This window comes from Panicum hallii, chromosome 3, assembly GCF_002211085.1.
Source record: "Panicum hallii strain FIL2 chromosome 3, PHallii_v3.1, whole genome shotgun sequence".
NCBI lineage: Eukaryota > Viridiplantae > Streptophyta > Magnoliopsida > Poales > Poaceae > Panicum > Panicum hallii.
The window spans coordinates 8638219-8658066 of record NC_038044.1 but is presented as its reverse complement, the minus strand read 5'-3'; the positions used below and the strand labels follow the sequence as shown (position 1 = coordinate 8658066).

The window sequence follows — 19848 nt, the reverse complement described above, 5'->3', positions numbered from 1 at the left end:
CATTAGAATGTGGGCCCTACCCCTCATCCTATTTCTCCTACCTCTCTTTCCCTTCCATTGAGCGCTTGAGTGCTATAGCACAACTGGTGGCAAGTTCCAAATTGAGCAGTACCCCAACCAACCTCCTACCACCATAATCCCACCTCCAAGATCACTTCCCCTTTCTACCATCCCTCACCAATTTCAACCCTTAATTACTCCCTAATGTTATGTTGTCATTCAACTAGCCATCACAACTTGGAATCTGCCGCTTGAATCCACTACCTTCTAAGTTTCTCCTTTGTTATAGTTACTGTGCTGCATTGCTCCCCATCAAACCCCTTTAGCGAACCCTCACAACCACTTCCTCCCATTCGTTGTTATAGCCACCATAGTAAGGAGACCATATCGTCGCTTCTCCTTACTATAATAAGGCCACCTTCATCTCTCTCCCTCCCTCCCTCCCCCTCCATTTCCCTCTCTCTCCCCTCCCTCCCCCTCACCCTCCCCCTCCCTCCCTCCCTACTTTCATAGGAACCCAAGGAAGTCACCATGTTGCCTCTTGATGTGAAGCTAAGCATGTGACCCTGCCGTCACTAAGCTCCAACCCCAGCACACATTCCTCCTCACCTCCAAATTCCGATGTTGAATCTCCTACCAGATTGAAGTATTTGATACGCTCCTTGTTCCCCTCTTTCTCTTTTCACCGCTCCGCGACGAAATCAGATTTTGGCAGTGCTATCATCGTGCACTTTTGGTGAACGCCTGCCTATTTTGGGTGGCACCATCTAGACGTGAACTAATAAGATTAAAGCCCACATACGTGTTTGGTCTTTTAATCCCATCCGATCAAATCAAAATCAACTGCCCAGATGCAATCTTAAGATAATTTAAGTCAACCAAGTTAGGCTGGCATTTATTCTAGCCGCTAAAAATTTAAGAGATTATGATCTTTGTTTCATGTGTCTTGTGAACCTTTTGACCTAGCCCTCCAAGTCTACCCATAAATATGTATAAGGCCCTTGCTAATGTCAACATCGAAAAATTACCTAAATTAATTCCTTTTACATTTGGTTTTCTAAAAAAATCTTTTTTCAATCCTAAATATCCTAGGTTGATGTCATAAATCTTATTTTCTAGTATATTGATAATTCTAGAAAAAATAGTTTTAACTATTAAAAAATTAGATAGTAGGTAGTAACTTATAATATTTGTCTGTAAGAATATATGCATGCTAAGGTATGGTCTAAATCATAATAACCTTATCTTTATTGCTGTATTTTTTAGCCTTCCTCACAATTTTATTTCTAGGACAAAAATTAGGTTGTTAGCAAAAAACTATCATTATAACTAACACCCTAAGGTTATTATTACTGCTATTAATACTGGCAGAGTACTCTCTGACTTCTCATACTACTCCACTACTCAACTAAGCACAAACTATCTAGGCATCATCTATAATGTAAGCAATACATGTACAATACAAAGTTTTCCCTAGGACCATCAGCTTCACCGGTAGCAAGCTAGCTGAAGTTGAACATGGGACGTCAAAAAGAGGAGGGCAAACAGTTGGCTGGATCAGGATTTTTTATTCTGCAACATGAAAGCAAGGGAGAAATTATGTGCCACTAAAATCAAATAAGGATGAGACATTCCTAGAGTTTGCATATGGTTTATGTTTGCCTATGGTTTAAGAAAGGGATTTAATGTTAATTGGGTGAAACTGTGAGTGTTTGAAGAGGAAAGGTAGTGCATGATAATTAAGTTCTTGCATTTCACATTTTTTTCCTGCTTAATTCCAAATGAGGATGTTACAATAACTAAATATGCATAGAACCCTCTGGTACAAGTATTTGATAATGAGTTTGCTAGTAGTATAAGGTCAATGACTCCTACATTTGAAAGATCCAATATTTTAATTAAATCGTATGAATATATTCTTCGGCTCCTTACACTAAAGAATTGATAATTGAATTCACAGCGGGTTCAATTCCTTGCATCCCATTGTCATAATACCCTGTTTATCAAAGAGTTATTGATCAACATTTTAAAACTTTATAATAATTGAATCAAATTTATGTATATTGGTGGTAGATAAAAACCTATTTGCATAGTCTCGATGTATTTTTAATCTTCATTTGAATGCTTATACTTAGGCATCTGATTTTAGTTTTCCTTAATGAATAGCATGTAGATTTGAAAATCTTAAGATAATATATATATATATATATAAACTAAAAATAATCTTGCAATCCTAAATATAAAAAATTTCTCAAGTATGGTTATGTCACTACTTTTGACAAAATAATAAAACAGCCATAAACAAATAGCTTAGTTTAGTAATAAACGATAGCTTAATTCAACCAAATACAATAAGTCAATCATTTGTTCGTATAAGTAGCACTTCATGCATACCCTAATATTTGTTCGAATAATAATTTCAAGTATAATATGATAATATAACATTGAAAACAAATTATATTATCCCAATATAGTTATGGTCCATGAATAGTTGATGATAACAACTAGTCATGTTTATAACATATAACATTGAATGTTCTTATGAAACAAGCAAAAGTTGAAATTGACTGGTACATTTTTCCATTTCAACAACATTAATAGCATCTCATGCTTGCAATCACGCAATGATTTTTTGAAGATATCTATGCCTTCACTTTAAGGAGGCAATACGACCGATGAACATGTTGAAGGCTTCATCTGTGTCAAGCATGCTGACCCTCACTACCTTCTCATCCACACCAAACCTTGGTCCACCTCTAGTAATTATCTTGTTCTCACGTAGAAAAGCCTCCAAGTCATCTAAACCATCCTTGTGACAACGGAGCCATGCAAATGCTAGATAAAAAACAAGTAATGAAAAGTAGTTATAAGCAAAAATATGAGGGAAAAATGTATTCAATAACAACATTTGAAGTGGTGATGCTTACGAGGATTGGCTGTGACTTTCTCCTTAGCAAAAGTGCAGTAGTCAGAGACCTCATTTGGGAGGCTAAAGATGCCTGAGGCTGCCACGGTAGCACGAAGCTTGCTCCAACGTTCTGCCATTTTTCGCTGAGCAAAATGGAAGAGGCGGTTTACCTCACTAGCGGGCGATAGCTCATAGCCATCACAGACAGCCTTGAGGATCTTTGCAGCACGAAGCTGTGAGTCCTTGGACACACCAATGGTGTTTAGCTCCATGAACTTGATCATTTTTTGGGCAACCTCCATGTCCTTCACCAACGCCCACCTGCAAGCATTAATGAAACAACTATCAAAGTTAGAACAGTATGTTTTTAGATATTACTAGTTTCGATTGATAGAAAAATATGTCATATTATGCATGTATATTTATGTTGAAAATTTTAATCCTAGATGGAAAGATGGTTACCCTAGCCTTGTGCCGGCATGGCCAGTGCACTTAGAAACGGTGAACAGCATGATGTCGTGGCTAGCTGCCTCAGTGATGGGGGTGTATTGCGGCCAGTTGTAGGCGAAGTCATGAATGGTCTTCCCGGAGTTGGACTTGATAACAGCTTTTCGGATGCCACCGTCAGGGTTGTTCGGCGAGCAAACAAGCTCGATGCAGGTGTCGCCGTTAAACATATTGGCGTCACCATCCCAGCGGTAGAGCGCAGAGTTGAGGAAGTTTGTCACGGATGGGTAGGACTGCACACGCTCAATATGAATCGCATTACATGAACTAATTAATCATTAGGAAGAGCATTGTGAGAAACTGAAGTGGATATGCATACATATGCAAGGACTTGTTTTAGACATGTGAACTCTGATCTCCTCAAATCAAATTAATCAAACTGCATTTCTCGTCATGGATGATGGGTCTGTTCTTACCGAGTAGTAAGGCGCCGGCGAGACGACGCTCATGGGCGTGCCATCTTCGGCAGGTGAGAGCGCGTAGAGCGCAGCCTGGAAGAGCTGTGTGGACCCCGTCCCGGCAAGGAAGTAGTATCCGTCGACCACGGCGTTGCCGACGAGGCGGTGGAGGCGGCGCACCTCGCGCTCGAACCCGGGCTCGACGAACCAGCAGAAGCCGCCGAGGTCGGAGAAGTAGCTCATCGTCTGCCATCCAGGGATCACGATCGTTGCGCGGTCGCCCGTCCCGTGCCAGAACTCCTCGTACAAGGTCGGGTCGCCGCTGCAAGAGCACAGAGCTAAATAGAAGCCCTCGTGTACAGTACCGACATGCATGGATCTTGAACTCATCACGGAGACGGATGGACTCGTCATCAAGACAGAAAGAAACGGAGGAGATCGATGCACGGATCTGATGGTCACTCACTGATCGAGGTTCACGACGGACTCCGAGGTGACCGGCGGCTTGCCTTTGGAGGGCACGATGTCCTTGTCGGATCGGCCGCCGCCAAAGTAGCGCCGGCGGATGTACATCGCGAGCAGGGCGAGGTTCACCGCCACGGAGGCCACGACCCCGATCCTCCCGGCACACCGCGCCGCCGCCATCCCGCCGCTCTCCCTCGCCGCCATCTCCTCTCCCAAAGCTCTCTCCTGCAGGGACGGGGGGGGAAGAAGAAAGGCAAGAAACGCGAGGCGAGTGAGTGAGCTCTGTATCTCTACGACCCCCCGCGCAGGCTGCCGATTTTATAGGCGCCGGACGTAGGCGAGCACCGCACGGCGGCCCGGCGTCTGGCTCCCGCGACCTCACCTTCCTCGCGGCTTCGTCCGCTGGCGCGACCAGCAACGGCAGCCCCCCCGGGATCCCGCGTCGTCGCGCGGCCGGCGTGGCGGTGGCGAGGAGGCGCGCGCGGGTGGTGTCCGCGTCGTCGCGACGCGCGAGGGTTTTGCGCTGGATCGATCGGCGCTGGGGAATGCGGAGGGAGGAGGGGCGCGTGAGGGTTTAGGGCCTGGGCGATGCGGGGCGCGTGGGTGAGGGTGGAGGCCAGCGCATATCTACCGGGCTGGGTCGCCGCTCCACCGGGCGGCTCGACGCTTCGACCGGGCGGGAGAGGAGGGGTTGGTTGCGGCCGCCCGAAACGGAAGGAAACGCTAGCGAACCAACTTCCTTTCCTCTCAAAGGAGCCGTGTGCGCCTGCATTGTCCCGTCACAGCAAAGTTATTGAAATTACAGACTGTTTATGAGCAGAATGTAATTTTGGTGAGACAAAATAAAAGTGGTAAAAGATCAATTTGCATGCAAGCTCTGATGTAGTAGATTGCATGGTACATGTTTGAGCGTATGATGTAGGAATGCAGACATGGAAGTTTGTAGTCCAGCCCTCGGCACTTTTAGCCGCTTAGGGACTTGACAAAATTGGATAGTGTTCGACTTTTGAAATGAGCAAACAAAATACAGACATGTGATGTTTTGTCGTTGTACTAGACGTTAACGTTATAGCCTGATTCGGAATGCGGCAGTAGGATGTGCGGCGCTTCTTGCAGTTTCGTTCCTCAATCGGAAAGTTAAAAAAAGGTGTACATGTCTACCGTACAGGTAGTTACTCTATAGATAAACGTTACAAGAGGGGTCATGCTTCGGAAACGGCAAACACAAATATTCTTTTTTTTTTGGTTTTATAAACAGCTATCAACGCGATACGCTACGACCACTGGGCGTTACAAAGGGGACTATGCTCCAAGAACGGCAACAAAAGATACATTTTTTGTTTATAAACGGATAAAAGCACCAAATTCCCTGGTTTACGGAAAGCTAAGCTTTGGAGAGTCGCATCGCTCAGCAAAATGACAACAATTATACGACGTTTATAATCTAGTTTAGGATAATAACAAAACCAACTATCACAGGAAACCTATAACGAGGAGCATTTTAATCATCCAATATTTACACATGTTCACACCAAATTTTCAAACCATACCAACTACCGACTGATCGTGAGTCAGCAAAAAATCCTAGGTAGCAATCATTTAATGCCCATTATTCTATGCTCTGGTTGACCTTATTCAGACGTGTACTAAATATCATGCACAAGATTTGTTTCCCCTTATGGCCGTATCCATCCGCTTACAAGAAAATCCAGTTGCAGTGTGGAGGAGAAAAGTGGTACAAATTGAAACAAACCGCAAAATTTTGGAACAAGTGCTCCTAATCAATAGCAAACATATATTTTCTTATATTCTATACTGAAGGGAAGGTCATCTCTGAATATTCATATGGAGCCGAGTGAACCTTCCATGCATAAGTAGCTCTCAGACATCATGAAGCTCAAGTTTTTTCTTTGATAAAGTCCTAATTGGAGGAGAGTCCTTATCCTCGAGGAACCGGAAATATTCCTTCCGCACCATCTCCTTGCCATTTACAGGGTCAAAGCCGCATCTGTAGAAACTGATGGACATGCCGAAAATAAAGAGAGCAGATTGATGCCATCAGTGAGTGTGCAAGTCAGCAAGTAACAGGGAGCATAAAGAATGATTTAAACAAAAAAACTCTTGGTTAATTTTGTTGTTATCGCGTTCTGTCTGAATAATGAAGCAATGCAGTATTATTGAAAAAATAAACTGAGTGAGAAAAAACACGAGCATCATTTGTGAACTACACAGGGACTTGAGTGCTAATCTATTATATTATTTGTGGACTTTTCTATAAAGATTGTCCCCCAAAAAAATGAAAAAAAAAGTAGTACCTTCCATCCATCCCAATAATCATCACAGTGTTCTGTTCTCCAAATGCTGCAACGTAGCGTGTGGTTTCAGGTAAACGGAACTGGACGAATGACCACTCTGAGCTGAAATAGTTGGGCAGAATCCCTGGAGAACACAGAAGTGTATAAAGAAATTCATTTAGTCCAGATAATATGGAACAGCCAGAAAAAAATTATTAACCCCTTAACAGCATAAATTCTGCAGGTAGAGTCACTTCTAAGAACAAATTAACTGATTAACTAAGAATAGATAAGAGACTAAGTCAAATTCTCGTTTGACAGTAACATCTCGCTCTAACTGACTACCAAGAACAAACTAAGGGTTATATGATGACGTAAATGTACACGTCTCATTGTGAAGAGAGTTGTATACAAAATCATACATTTAGTACTTTTGCAACTCATTTTGCAAGAAAACGGAGCAAAAAATCTATTGAAAACATAAAAATAGCCGTGAATTTTAGAGGTGATTCAATGAACCTGTTGCTCATAAGATCTTAAAGGGCTTGAAAGAGTATGCATGCATCATGTGAGAAAAAATTGAAAAGAGATTTTGTGGTCACCTTTCATGAAAGACAAGGAGGATCTTGCATTGGATGCGGTGTTCGTTTGCACGACTGAACCTGCTGCGGCAGATTGGTTGCCACCTGCATCTCTAACTCTCAGGCTGAAGACATGGAGGGTTCCTTTGTCGCTGCACACCGCCAACCACCGCAGATTCGGCGACAGAGCAATGCTATGTATGTCAGCTTGGTCAGCCCCTCTACGCACCTGCAAATTCAGAAGATCGCATCATCGTTTACTGTCTAGCTCTCAGTTAAAAAATGTTACGCCGTGATCCCGTTGCAATCTTCTTCTTCTTCTTTTTAAGGCAATGATCGTTGCAATCTTAGATACCTCCTGCAAACAAGTCCCGTCCATGGTGCTGAACACCCTGACGAGGGTGCCCTTCACGCTGGCCGTGGCCAGCACGGCCCCGTCCGTGGTCATCGCCATGCACGCGACCTCCGAGCTATGCGCCGCGATAAGCCTCGTCGCCGCCTGCTCCTTGCCCAGGTCCTCGACGCGGACCTGCCCGCTCGCCGTCCCGGGGCAGGCCAGCACGCCGCCGGAGCCTGACGAGTCCGCGTGGCAGGACAGGCAGCAGAGCCCCCGCAGGTTGAGCGCCGTTGGGATCTTCCAGAGCGGCCGCGCCAGGTCGCCCAGCTCGTAGACCCTGACCGTCCGGTCGAGGACGACGGCGAGGTAGGCCATCGACACCCGGACGGCGCGGACGGCGGAGCGGATGCCGGTGATGTCGCAGATGCGCTTGTTCTTCTTGTCGTCCCAGAGCTCGACCCTGTGCCTCCCGGCCTCCCCCGCGGCGACCAGCGCGAAGACGCTGCTGCGGAACAGCATCTCGACGATGGCGTACCCGCCGCCGCCGCTGGGGAAGACGCGGCGCAGGCTCTCCTGGAACGGGGCGCAGTTGAAGACGCGGAAGTCGGCGGTCGTCGCCGCCGTGAAGCAGCTTCTGTCCTGGTTCCAGGAGACCGACAGCAGCCGGAAGCTGTTGTCGTCGGCGTCGACGGCACTGGAGTCCGCTGCTACGGCGGCGTGGGCCATGGGTGACTGCCGGCAGAGGCCGCGACAGGCACAAGCTAAGAATCCCCGCCGGCCACGCTGGTGGTGGAAGAAAGACAGGCTGGGCTCGATGCCGGTGCCCGAGAAGAAGCTCGCGGTCGAAGGGAAGGCAGCGAGTTGTCCGACGGGAACGAACAGGTAGGATCGAGGGGACGACCTCGCCGGGGGGCCTATAGGCTATACGTGTGATGAGTGTGTTTGTATGTAGGTCGGGCTCTGACTCCTTTGGGCGTCTTGGGTTTCGGTTCGGTCAGGCTGTGTTGGTGTCGTGTGCGCCGGCCGCGCCAACGCGCAAGCACAACACGGCCGTGTCAGGGACTCAGGGTTGTGCTTCTCGACTCGACGTCTTGCCCTGTCTGTCTCAAACTCAAACTCCAACCTACTTGTAGCTAGCAGGCGGATCATGCTGTGGCCACTGCAAGCTCCAAGTGATCAGGGTCCGCCGCCGCCGTGCGCCGGCGTTTCTGGCCCTTTCGATCGGCCTCCAAGCTCCGCCTGATCAGTCGATGGGCGAGAGAGAAGCTCCTCCGGTGGGCGGTCTGGCCGGTGGCGGCGGGGCGTGGAGCGTAGGGAGAACCGGACAAGCAAGGGCGGGCGCTGCGATCGGCGAGTCGGCGACGAAGGAAAAGGGCGGGACGAGATCGGCGCGAACTCGGAGGGCGCGCGACGGGTTCTGCAAATTGCAAAGCACCAGGGCTTTTTTTTGTTGTTGAAAAGTTAAAGCACCAGGGCTTTGGGCCCTGCTTTTCTTATTAGGCCGGATCTTTCACGTTCCAACGGCCCGAGCCCGTGGCCCATCTCGTGCTAAATAGAATGAGTACCCTCTAAATGGATCTGAAAATACTTTCAAGTCAGCATATAAAATTGCATCTTTAAATTTCTCAAAATTATGCTAAAGTAACTCGAAAATTCGCGAAATAAAGAAAAAACGTATAGGTCATGTGCAGATGTACTCCAGCAGGCTGCAGCTCGAGTACGAAGCAAATGCAGAGTTCGTGGGCTCCATTGAAGCTTAAGGGAAGCCAAATTCAGGCAACGTTTGGATGGACAACGGATGAAACCTAGCAAGAAGTATAGTAAGCTTCCCTTTCTGATTACACACAGGTGGCTTCCCTTCTGGTTACACAATTCCTGATGAGTACTACCAACACACTAAGGTGGCGTTTGGTTCCACAAATGGTAACGCAAACGTAAGAGAATGGTTCCAGAGCTGCAACGTAAGGGAATCGATAATTTCTTATTTTGTTTGGTTGAACAGGGGTAACAGGAAAGGAAGACACAGAGGTCATGATGGCAGGAAGCCCAAGCACATCAGCACCGGACGATTCGGAAGAAAGAAAGGTTTTTCCCTTCGTCTCATTCCCTCCTGTACAGCATACCACCATTGATTCCTCCAAGCACAATGAGGCAACAAGGAAGAGGAGGAGGTTGCAGCCTTGAAGGACCTTGCAGTAAGGATTAAGGAAGCAAAGCACGAGGTCCATTTGGGAGGGAGAAAGCTCGAGCACGGGCAGAATAGCTCGATTTTTTTTAATTACACAGTACAATTCAGATACTGACAACGCACGTAGATTTATCTCTATGAACGCATGTACGCGAACTCTGAGCATCTTTGAAGACTGAGCCAGCAACTCTTTAAAATTGACGAAGTCACCACAGACGCCTCGCTATCGATAGGAACGTCTTCTAACATTGATAATAACATTGATAACACAGCATTGTTAAATCTAAAAATTCGCTTCCATAAATAGTCGAACTTAGGACCTACCATAATTTGAAAATGGACTGTTTTGGCCGTCATCGTGCTCGACCATGGGCCGACGAACTGATTTTGACAATCACAGAGCTCAGTTATGGGCAGATAGGCAGATAGCTCGTTTGCATCTCCAATTTAAATTTGCTTGTTCTAGACTGACTTTGACCAACACCGAAGTAGATTTTGGCAATCCTGACCCGATTTTGGGCGGAGGAGCTCGATTTCAATTTAGCCATGGATGGTGTGGAACTCTGGATCTATAGAATGCAGCTCAAACATAGGCTATCGTCAAATTCGATTAGAACAACTCCAGCAAAGTGTCTACTTAGTATCTACTCAAAAAATAGAGACCAAGAGTGAAAAAATATACTCCAGCAGGATCCCTACCCCTGCTTTCTATCGTTGAGTCCCTTCTCCCACGAGTGGGCAGGGAGGCTCCTACTCGCTCGTTGATTCCGTCTCCAGCCCGTGCGTGCCTGTTCCTCCTTCCCCGCGAGCACCGCCACTCCATTAACCACCACACAGTGCGAAGACAAGCCTACGGCCGCAGTTCAGGTACACCTCTGCCCTTCCCTTTGTCCTCGAGGTGTGCCTACCCATCTACATATGTATCTGAGCTTCCAGTCGCCGAAACTGTAGCCAAAGGCCGCCACCGCCGCTGCGATCTCCGTGGCGTGTCTCCCCCGTCGGGCCCCCTCCTGCGCAAGCTCAAGCCGCTCCCTGACGAGCGCTGCACCCATGCACCTCCTCCGCTGCCCGCGCTACAGATTGAGCAGCACGTGGTGTGCTGCCTCGTCACCATCTTGTGCTGTCGAATCTACCACCAGCGCCGCAGAATCGAGCTCGCCCGCCGTTGAATCAACCACCAGCGCCGTCGAATCGAGCGTCAGTGCCATCAAATCAAGCACTGCAGCTGTCAAAATCAAAGCGAGAAGGAGGCAAAGAAGCGTCAGCCGGCTTGGAGTGAGGTGGAGGCTGCCAGGGCCAGGATCTTGCGCGCCGCCGATCGTGACAGGCCGTGGCAGCAACCACCTCGACGGGCCCGGCCAAGGGAGCCACTGGCCGCATTTGCTGGAGCGCTACCGCAGAGAGTGAGAGAGAGAGCCACTGGGGAGAGAGAGTCAGAGAGATGCGCACGCATGAGAGACGCAAGGTTAGAGGGATGCTTCAGGATGATACGGAGAATCTAAGGTAAACAAATATATCGGGAATAAAAGGAAAAAGTAGAAAAGGAAAAAATAAGATCTGAGATTAGAGGATATTGCTGAAGTTGACGGTAGAAATCACAGCCCTAAAAAATAGGAGTCCTACTCGAAAAAGTAAGGACCTCAAGTAGAGTTATTGCTGGAATTGCTGTTAGAGCATCTCTAAGAATGTCAAAATTGATACCTAAAACTAGATTTTTGGCGTGGCGTGCTCATAGAAATTCCGACTCCAACAGTGCCCAATACCAACGCCCAATTTTTCGCACGCCCAAAACTCCTAGACTTCAGAGCCAGATATCCGCACGTGCTCAGCACTCCCAATCGCGAATTGACGCCTTTGCTGGGCAAAAATCAAGCGTGCTAGCCTGCAGCTTCACGCGTGCGGCCGCAGTTGCATCGCGACGTCCCGCCGCCGGCGCTGCATTGGTCCATATGATCTGTGCCCCCAAAGCGAGGAGGTTGCCGCCTCGTCGGTGATGGTGCTGATGCAGTCCTCCTTACCCTATCTATTCGATTAGGATTAATGCTTCCCTTTTGCCTGCTTGTCTTGCCCCAAATTGAAGCAGCGACCATGATACGGTGGTGTTCTTGCATATTAATGGAGCTAACCTTGATCCAGGCGTTGGATGAAATAAAAAGACGAAGAAAGGCTTGCGACGTCTAAGGCTAATTACAATGGGGGTTTCATGTCCATATTTCCAAGAATACCACATCAACTTTGTAGAAGGATAAAACATCATCTCTCAATAGAGAGTTTCATCTCACTATTTCATATGCCAACATACTACTTAAATGCTGCAAATAAATAACTAATAGGATTTACTCAATTGTGTGAAGATGAAACAAAACACTCGGAGGTTTCACAAGGTTTCCAAATTCTTAGAAATGGGTTAACATAGTTTCGTCCTTATAAAACTTCATGAAACTCTTACTTCTTAAATGATGTGTCATATCATCCAAATTGCTGATGTGGCAGGCTAATTAATGCCATAAAACACCCCATAAAACTCCCATTGTGAATAGTCTAATCATCCGTGATCGTTTAGGAAGGTCCCAAAATCATATTATTAGGAATGGAAATAATAGTCACTTTTGGAGATGCTTTTAGGCGCTGTGCTTACGCGAGACTCGAGACGCGACTATACGAGCTTTGACGGACAAGCGCACAAGTTGAATGGGGAGCTTCGTAGCGCGGAAGCTGAAGCAATGCTCGCTCGCTCAAATCGGGCGTAATCAAAGGCGCGGTAAAGATTACCCCGCCATCAGATCCCGCCCGAGGTGAAACAAACAGAAATAAACAGCGCGGACGATAATACTACACAACACCATAACGGGAACGATAAAACTACGACACAATAACAAGGCACATTAACATAATTCAGAAACCAAGCATTCAGACACTGAGACAATGACACATTCCCAATCAGATACTGCCGCAAGTGAGACACAAGTGACATAATTCCATGCATAACGATGTTTAACAAGATAGGTAGGTTCGGACAAGGCACTGTAATACCACAAACACCTGGAATTCAAGTTCCAAGAAGCAAAATAGGATAGACTAAAGCAAAACGTCTGGAATCACATTCCTGCTGTAGAAGTCTGGGCAACTTAAGCAACCGCCTCAAGGAAAGCCTGCCCAGGAGCACGCTTCTCAAGCCGGCCATGGTTACCAAGCAGCTGCACAAGGGTAAAAAAAAAGACAAAAGAAATCAGATTACTTGGCTGGCATGTGTTCTTGAGATGATCAAACAATCTAATACATGAAGCATGCAGACACATTTAGGGATAAAGCCCAGTAAATTTGTAACTATAATGTCTAAAATACGCTAAAATACAGCTGAAAAAAGTATTGCTACCTGTCTAAAAATGCTCACAAAACAAGAGGGTAAAATATGTTTGGATAAGCAGTGGCGAAGGCAAATTTATATAAAAAATAATTGAGACATCTACACAAAAAGAGGTGTTGACAAAGTTGTAGCTATACCTTTGCGTTGACACCATCAGGCACAATTCTACCATCACTCTTGTACTTCAGGTAATCGGCACGGCTGAACTTGGTGAAGCCCCTGAAAAAGGAAGTGCAAAGTTAAAAAAATGACGCAAAAATACTTTTATGCTAGCAAGACATCGAAGCAATTAGACACGGTCATGTAACACAATCATTCAAAGTGAATGATTTTTTTTGGCACTCACCACTTTCTGCTCTCAATGATCTTTTGGCGACCAGGGAACTTGAACTTGGCACGACGCAGAGCCTCACTGGCATGGGCAGCATTGCTGTCCTTGCAGCGCACAGAAAGGAGAACCTGGCCAATGTCCACCCTAGCACAGGTACCCTGGGGCTTGCCAAAGGCACCCCTCATTCCAGTCTGGAGCCTATCAGCCCCAGCGCACGAAAGCATCTTGTTGATACGGAGCACGTGGAAGGGGTGAACCCGGACCCTGAGGTGGAAGGCATCCTTTCCTGCAGACTTGGTCATGTACTTGTTGCATGCGATACGGGCAGCCTCAAGAGCCTCACTGGAGACATTCTCCTTCTCCCAAGAGACGAGGTGCACACAATAGGGGAACTCATCAACTCCCTTCCTCTTCATTCCAACATCATAGATCCTGATCTTGGGGTCAGGAACTCCGCGGCAGTATCTGGACTTGGGATATGGCTTGTTCTTGATCTGGCGATAGCACCTCGCAGGTCCTGAAAAAAAAATCAGGAACATAAATATCATTATTAACAGCTAATATTAGAATCAACAACAGTTAATGGTAGCACATAAGCATGCACACTGTGTACTAATTAACAGACATGCATTCTAGGCTGATTGTGCAACGTTTGCATTTTTGTGAACGTTTGCTGACCATTTCAGCAGGGAAAGCATGTTAACCACAAGAAGATGATTTGTCAACTACTAATAGTGAATCAATTAACTCGTTGCTCTAACATTACTCACAGAGATCATAAGTAAACTATGACAGTGGTTGTTACAAACCATGAGAAGCCATTTCAGGACAGACTAACAATCTATTACAGTATTAGGAACAGAAAATCTAATACCCAATGCCCAAACTCCCTCCTACGATGCAGGTCTCGCAAATCAACAACTGATACTAGGCGCCCACAACCTAACTTATCAAATAGCAGGTATCATCGTGAGATTCACAAATCAACTCAACAGCAAACTACAAGTACTGAGCGCGTGCGGCTAGCTCCCAGATTAAAAAACAAAAGATCAAACAGATTTCGCACAACTAGCATGGATCTGATCGAGACTTGAACAACAAAAAAGAGCCCTATTCAACATCGCAAGTACGCAATCAACAGTAGAGGATGTGTGTGAACGGTTCGGAAACGGGAGCTTACTTCGGCCCATGGCGGCGGCGGTGGCGAGCGGCGGCGGCGGCGCGGGGAGGAAACGAGGATGGAGTGCGGCTAGGGTTCGGGGGGTAGCGACGAGGCGCTTTATGTAGCGGGGGCGGACGCGGAATGGGGCCGTGCCGCCGTGGGTTTTGTGCGTCACGGCATGCGTGATGGGCATTTTGGGCTTCACGGTGGTGGGCCCTGCGAGAGGTCGTTGGAGAAGTCCATGGTAGCCCAGTAAAATTGGCGAGCCGCGAGCCGACGGGCTCATTTGGTAGTGGCCCACTGAACCCAGTGAGACAGTGACGCGTTTGTATGTGATTTATCATCCTCTGATTCAGCTAATATTTCACATTCTTTGTATGCGCTTCTCTTCTGCAAGTCAAAAGTTGTTATCAGTGCGTTCCCAAAAGAAGATATTAATTCTAGACCGATATCGACATATTTCCTTCCGAATGGATCAAACGTCCAATAGCCTGATTTTGTTCCTTTGTCTGGTTTTTCACATTTTCGATTGCAATTTGAAGGGGAGAGAAAATGGTTAGAAAATCATCCTGTCCTTTTTTATTCATAAAAGTAACCTTCCTATAAAGATCATGCAATACCTTTGGGTAGATGGCTACTAAGAGAAAGCGGGTTGCGAGCATGATGACATTTTTCTCAAGATCATCCAACCAGGGGAGATGATGGAGGCATGAAGGATAGAGGGTAACTTTAAAGAGTCAAGAACGAAAGAAATATCCAAATAGGTACGGTTCCAAACACTAGAGCTTTAGAGTGGCACATACTAACGCATCACTTTGACTCGCTATCTGTCCAACGATAGCTTTAGAAGTGAAATGTATAGATTCAAGCTAAGTGTATATATTGAAAGGAAAACTTCTAACTAAATAATACGTTTTTAGCGTTCTTATTCACACCAGGGCAATTCCTATGTCACTATGTGTTGGTCCAAACAGGGATTAGACAAGAAGAAGTTTTAATTTATGAAGCAAAAAGAAAATACACATCACATTCACATCTTTCCCCTGCAATTTAAGTGTGAAATCAGGTACACAATTCGTCTTTAATTAATCAATGAAGAAAAATTTGAGCACACATAATTTTTTGTGAGATCATATGTCCATGAGAGATAATTCAACGATGGATGAAACCATTATAATCCTTAAATCAAACAAAAAACATGAGAAATGAGAACACCTTCTCCATCAATTCAAACACACACAAAAAAAATTAGATGTGTAAAATTTTTTTAATTCAAGAATACGCACGTATCTTTTACCCGAAATTTGAAATGGGAAAGTTGGGCCCATACAGTTTTTTTTTTTAAAAAAGATGAGGAGCTCGAAGCCTACGGGTTAGTAGGATTTTTTGAAGATGCAATGATGCAGCTGTTCAGGAACCAACGAGGCATATGCTTCTCTCCAACATTTTTTCCCCGAATTTCGAAATTAGCATTTTCATTTCAACAAAAATAAAGGCAACTGAAAAGGAGAAAAAAAAAGCAATTTCCGCAGCCGGAAAAAGGGAAGGAAAAAGGAGAAACGAGTCGCGGCGACCGGCGAGCGAGCCAAGTGGTGGTGGCCGGTGCGACGCGGGGGGTGGTGGGGTCACGGGCTCCGCGGTCACGCCTGACGCGGGAAGCCGGCCGGAACCATCCAACGCGCAGCGGCCGCCGCGTCGTCGTCGTCGTCGCCGCCGCCGCCGTGCCGCCTGCGCCTCCAGAAACAAACACGAGCTGCCTAATATTCCACGCCCGCGGTCCGCACCCTTTCCTCCCCTTCCTATCCCCCCCTCCATCCTTCCTTCCCTGCATCCACCACCTGAGACTTGCCGTCGCCCTCTTCCTCTCCAGGAACCACGCGACACGGGCGGCGAATCAGAACCCCCCCTCCGCCGCGCACCTACCGTCCGGGATCGCGAGGGTGGGTTTGGATCCCTTTGGTTGCGGGTCGAGTCAGGTTGTCTTGGTCCCGTCCTAGCGCCGGCTCCCCTTGCCGGCCGAATCCCCCGCTGCGTCCCCAGGTAAAACCATTGCTCCTCGCTGATCCGATCCGATGATTCCGACGCGGCTTCCCGCGGATCCGTTTAGAGATGGTCGTTGCTCTCGGGTTGTTGGAATTAGGGGGCGTGGGGTGTTGTCCAAGATTGCGGCTCTCCATCCATCGCGTAATTGGGGCGGGTGGTTCGACGACCAACGAAAGGGGGACGTGAGGAGGAGGCCCTATCTACCGAGATGATGGGAGCTTTCTGAAATTTAGCTGGAGTGGGTTGCGCAAGAAATGCTTCAGGGAAAATCATGGTGGTCGTGGTGATGATCAGAAGGTTCTCGATTATGCTGTTTGATAGGATCTCCAGCTGTTCGGCTTGATTGCTGTGCCACAGTCATGTTGTTCGTAAAAGGCTTTTGGCTTCATTGCTGTGCCGCAGTCATGTTGATTTGTTGGTGCAAGATGTTTTGTACCTGCAAATAGCTGCATGGTAGTTATTGAAATGTACCAGCATCATAATTGCTGACCGTGAGAACAGATACTGGTTTTTGATGGGCAAAGTAGGTGTTGGATTGGAGTGTTCATTTTCTTGCTGTAGTTTACCACATGTTTCTTTTAACACTGATCAGTTATGACATACTGTCTGTCCTAGTTCAGTTGTAGATGGCAATTATACCTCATTGAAATTTAGTGTTACATCAGAATGCATGTGTATTATTCAAGCTTTGGAAATGCATTTTTGTTTGGGCACTTAAATATTGACTGGTTTTCCTTTATTCAGGCAGCATTTTGTTTCAGTGGTGTGGAAGCTTTGTTGATTGTAGTTCACAATGGGAGGCTGTGCGGGGAAGGTGAGCTTCTGAAAGACTATTCATCCTTTCTGTTTTGTCTCGGTGTTATCACGCAGATGTTAGCCTTGGATGTGTAAGTGTTTTCTTTTGATAGAAAATATTTTTGTTCTTTGGTCAGGCACGTCGTGAAGAGGAAGATAAGCTTGATTTCAAAGGTGGAAATGTGCATATCATAACAACCAAAGAGGGCTGGGATCAGAAGATTGCAGAAGCAAACAGAGATGGGAAAACTGTAAGTAAAACTCAAAGGACTCGAGATGTCCTTTGTGTCTTGTGATGTTTGTTATGCATTTCTTATATGTTCAGTAAATTATCCTACACAAACTGTCTACTATCATGCCCAATTCGAAAAACTAAACACTTGTGATGTGTAGGAGTTGCTGTTATAAGGAGATTGAAATATTGATCGGATAATGAATCAAAATAGATTGTCCTCAAGAAATGATTTTCTGCTAGTTTTTGTTGTCTCAAATGTTAACTTTAAATTGACTATTTGTAAGAGCCATCTTTGGGTGGTCTTGAACTTTTTTTGCTCGTGTAAGGCCACTTAGTTATGTGAACTGACATATAAGGATTGTCGATGCAACTTCTACAGTTATATTTCTTAGACATCAATTTCTTTTTGTAGGTTGTGGCGAATTTCAGCGCTTCCTGGTGTGGACCATGCCGTGTCATTGCTCCAGTCTATGCTGAGATGTCAAAGACTTATCCTCAACTCATGTTCTTGACAATAGATGTTGATGACCTGATGGTAATCTAATGTTTACTTATGTCAAATCATCAATTTGTTGAAATATACATGGCTTCGGCTTCTTTGTGATCGAGTAATGCATATAGCATATACTCTCTGATGCTATAGCAATATTATTATCTGCCCGTTGATCTTGTTAGCATTAGTATGTAAAGGCAGCATGGGTAGATTGCTCTAATTTTTCAGCTGTGTTGAATTCTCAAAGTGTACCCAAAATTTTAACTTTGCCGTTCTACTCAATCACCATGAGAGCTACTGTGAAAATCTTGAACATAGACCATGATAAGTCTATCCACAGTTAAGTTTTTGTTTCCGTTCAAGATTCTAAGAAGTGCAGGATTCTTTTATAAGCAAATGTTACATTAGTAGTGATGAACCAGGATATTTTATCGTCATTTGTGTTTTAAAAAGAGGTCAATAGATACGTATTACACTGAATACTCGAGTGATGTCATGCTTATAGCTCTGCGGTTTAGCAAGTTACACAAGTTGAGATCTTTGAATAAGTGCATGTTGTCTTTGACTTGAGTGATGTAATGCTTATGCCTCTTTGGTTTAGCAAGTTACACAAGTTGAAACCTTTGAATAAGTGTATGTTGTCCTGGTCAGTCCCAGCTGTTATCTAATTCTATTTGTGATCATCTTCAGGATTTCAGCTCCTCATGGGATATCCGTGCGACCCCGACGTTCTTCTTCCTCAAGAACGGGCAGCAGATCGACAAGCTGGTCGGCGCTAACAAACCTGAGCTCGAGAAGAAAGTGCTAGCAGCCGCCGATGGCAGTTCGAGCAAGTGACAGAGAACTGGGCAAGCTTGGGATATCTACTACCTGTCTCTCATTGTTCGATAGTTTCCCGATGTATAGTTTCCTGTGTTTATGTGCAAGTCTGTGTTGTCAGAGATGATGCTTTACAATTTTGCCCTCAACCCTGGTTTTGCACATACTCATGCTGTCAAGTTATGTGAACCTGTGCTTGCCAAAAGACAAGAGATAAAGAAAAAAAAATCCAGTAATGTGAAGCAGTTGTTGACTCAGAGTTTTGCAACACAATATTGGTGGATGATAATGTGCTTGGTTGGGGAAAATGTTGTGCTGCTTGGGTCGTTTCATTTTGAATTGTGATTATTGTTATAAATGTATGGGTTCTTTTCTCATTTGTTTGAATCTGACAGTCCTTTGATTTTGACGTGGAACTCGAACTACATTTGGAATCAGGCTCTAATGCCTAATAATGGTATTTTTGTCAGGTTGATCAGGTAACATTACAATCCGGTATCCGCATGCACAGCTTGCTAGCTTCGACGTGGAACTCTTGCTAGCCAGACAGCCAAGCTGAAAAGTACATCTAGTACGTTGCGCCAACTCACGTGCTAAGAGTATCATTATCATCTTAATATCTTCCACTCAATGCCTGCATGAACTGAAACAATAATTTCATTCTTATCAAGGACAGCGAGAATGAATTCACTAGTCGTACTTAGCAGTTTCCCTTGTCTGTTTTCCCATGAGTCATCAAGAACTGAATTATCAGGATCAGGAATATACAAAAGGAAGAAGCAAACTGAGTAAGCTCAGTGGTGTGGCTGGTTCTGGTCGTGCCCACTGACCAGCGTTTGAACGAACGCTGGTAGTGGCGGAACCGGAGAGAAAACTCAAGGCAGGTGGCGGAACTGGCTACGGTGCAGTGCGCCGACCTGGTAAC

The 19848-nt window shown here is 45.8% G+C and overlaps 4 protein-coding genes across 4 annotated transcripts; 1 reads left to right on the top strand and 3 right to left on the bottom strand.

Moving 5' to 3' along the window:
• Positions 1-2650: 2650 nt before the first annotated feature.
• LOC112887428 (tryptophan aminotransferase-related protein 1-like) lies at positions 2651-4482 on the bottom strand. The gene is made up of 5 exons (XM_025953599.1): positions 4280-4482; positions 3832-4135; positions 3371-3648; positions 2928-3229; positions 2651-2835 (listed from the first exon to the last, which is right to left on the bottom strand). Exons 1-5 carry the CDS (start codon positions 4480-4482, stop codon positions 2651-2653), a joined length of 1272 nt encoding a protein of 423 aa, XP_025809384.1.
• A 1677-nt stretch (positions 4483-6159) lies between these two features.
• On the bottom strand, positions 6160-8216 carry LOC112885129 (autophagy-related protein 18d-like). The gene is made up of 4 exons (XM_025950798.1): positions 7509-8216; positions 7175-7382; positions 6594-6717; positions 6160-6295 (listed from the first exon to the last, which is right to left on the bottom strand). Exons 1-4 carry the CDS (start codon positions 8214-8216, stop codon positions 6160-6162), a joined length of 1176 nt encoding a protein of 391 aa, XP_025806583.1.
• A 4375-nt stretch (positions 8217-12591) lies between these two features.
• LOC112887156 (60S ribosomal protein L10) lies at positions 12592-14711 on the bottom strand. Its single transcript, XM_025953258.1, has 4 exons — positions 14557-14711; positions 13392-13893; positions 13183-13264; positions 12592-12875 (listed from the first exon to the last, which is right to left on the bottom strand). Exons 1-4 carry the CDS (start codon positions 14564-14566, stop codon positions 12807-12809), a joined length of 663 nt encoding a protein of 220 aa, XP_025809043.1. The 5' UTR covers positions 14567-14711; the 3' UTR covers positions 12592-12806.
• Positions 14712-16112: 1401 nt separating this feature from the next.
• On the top strand, positions 16113-19196 carry LOC112887288 (thioredoxin H4-2). The gene is made up of 6 exons (XM_025953427.1): positions 16113-16314; positions 16409-16578; positions 17326-17395; positions 17514-17627; positions 18024-18146; positions 18795-19196. Exons 3-6 carry the CDS (start codon positions 17375-17377, stop codon positions 18939-18941), a joined length of 405 nt encoding a protein of 134 aa, XP_025809212.1. The 5' UTR covers positions 16113-16314; positions 16409-16578; positions 17326-17374; the 3' UTR covers positions 18942-19196.
• Positions 19197-19848: the final 652 nt, after the last annotated feature.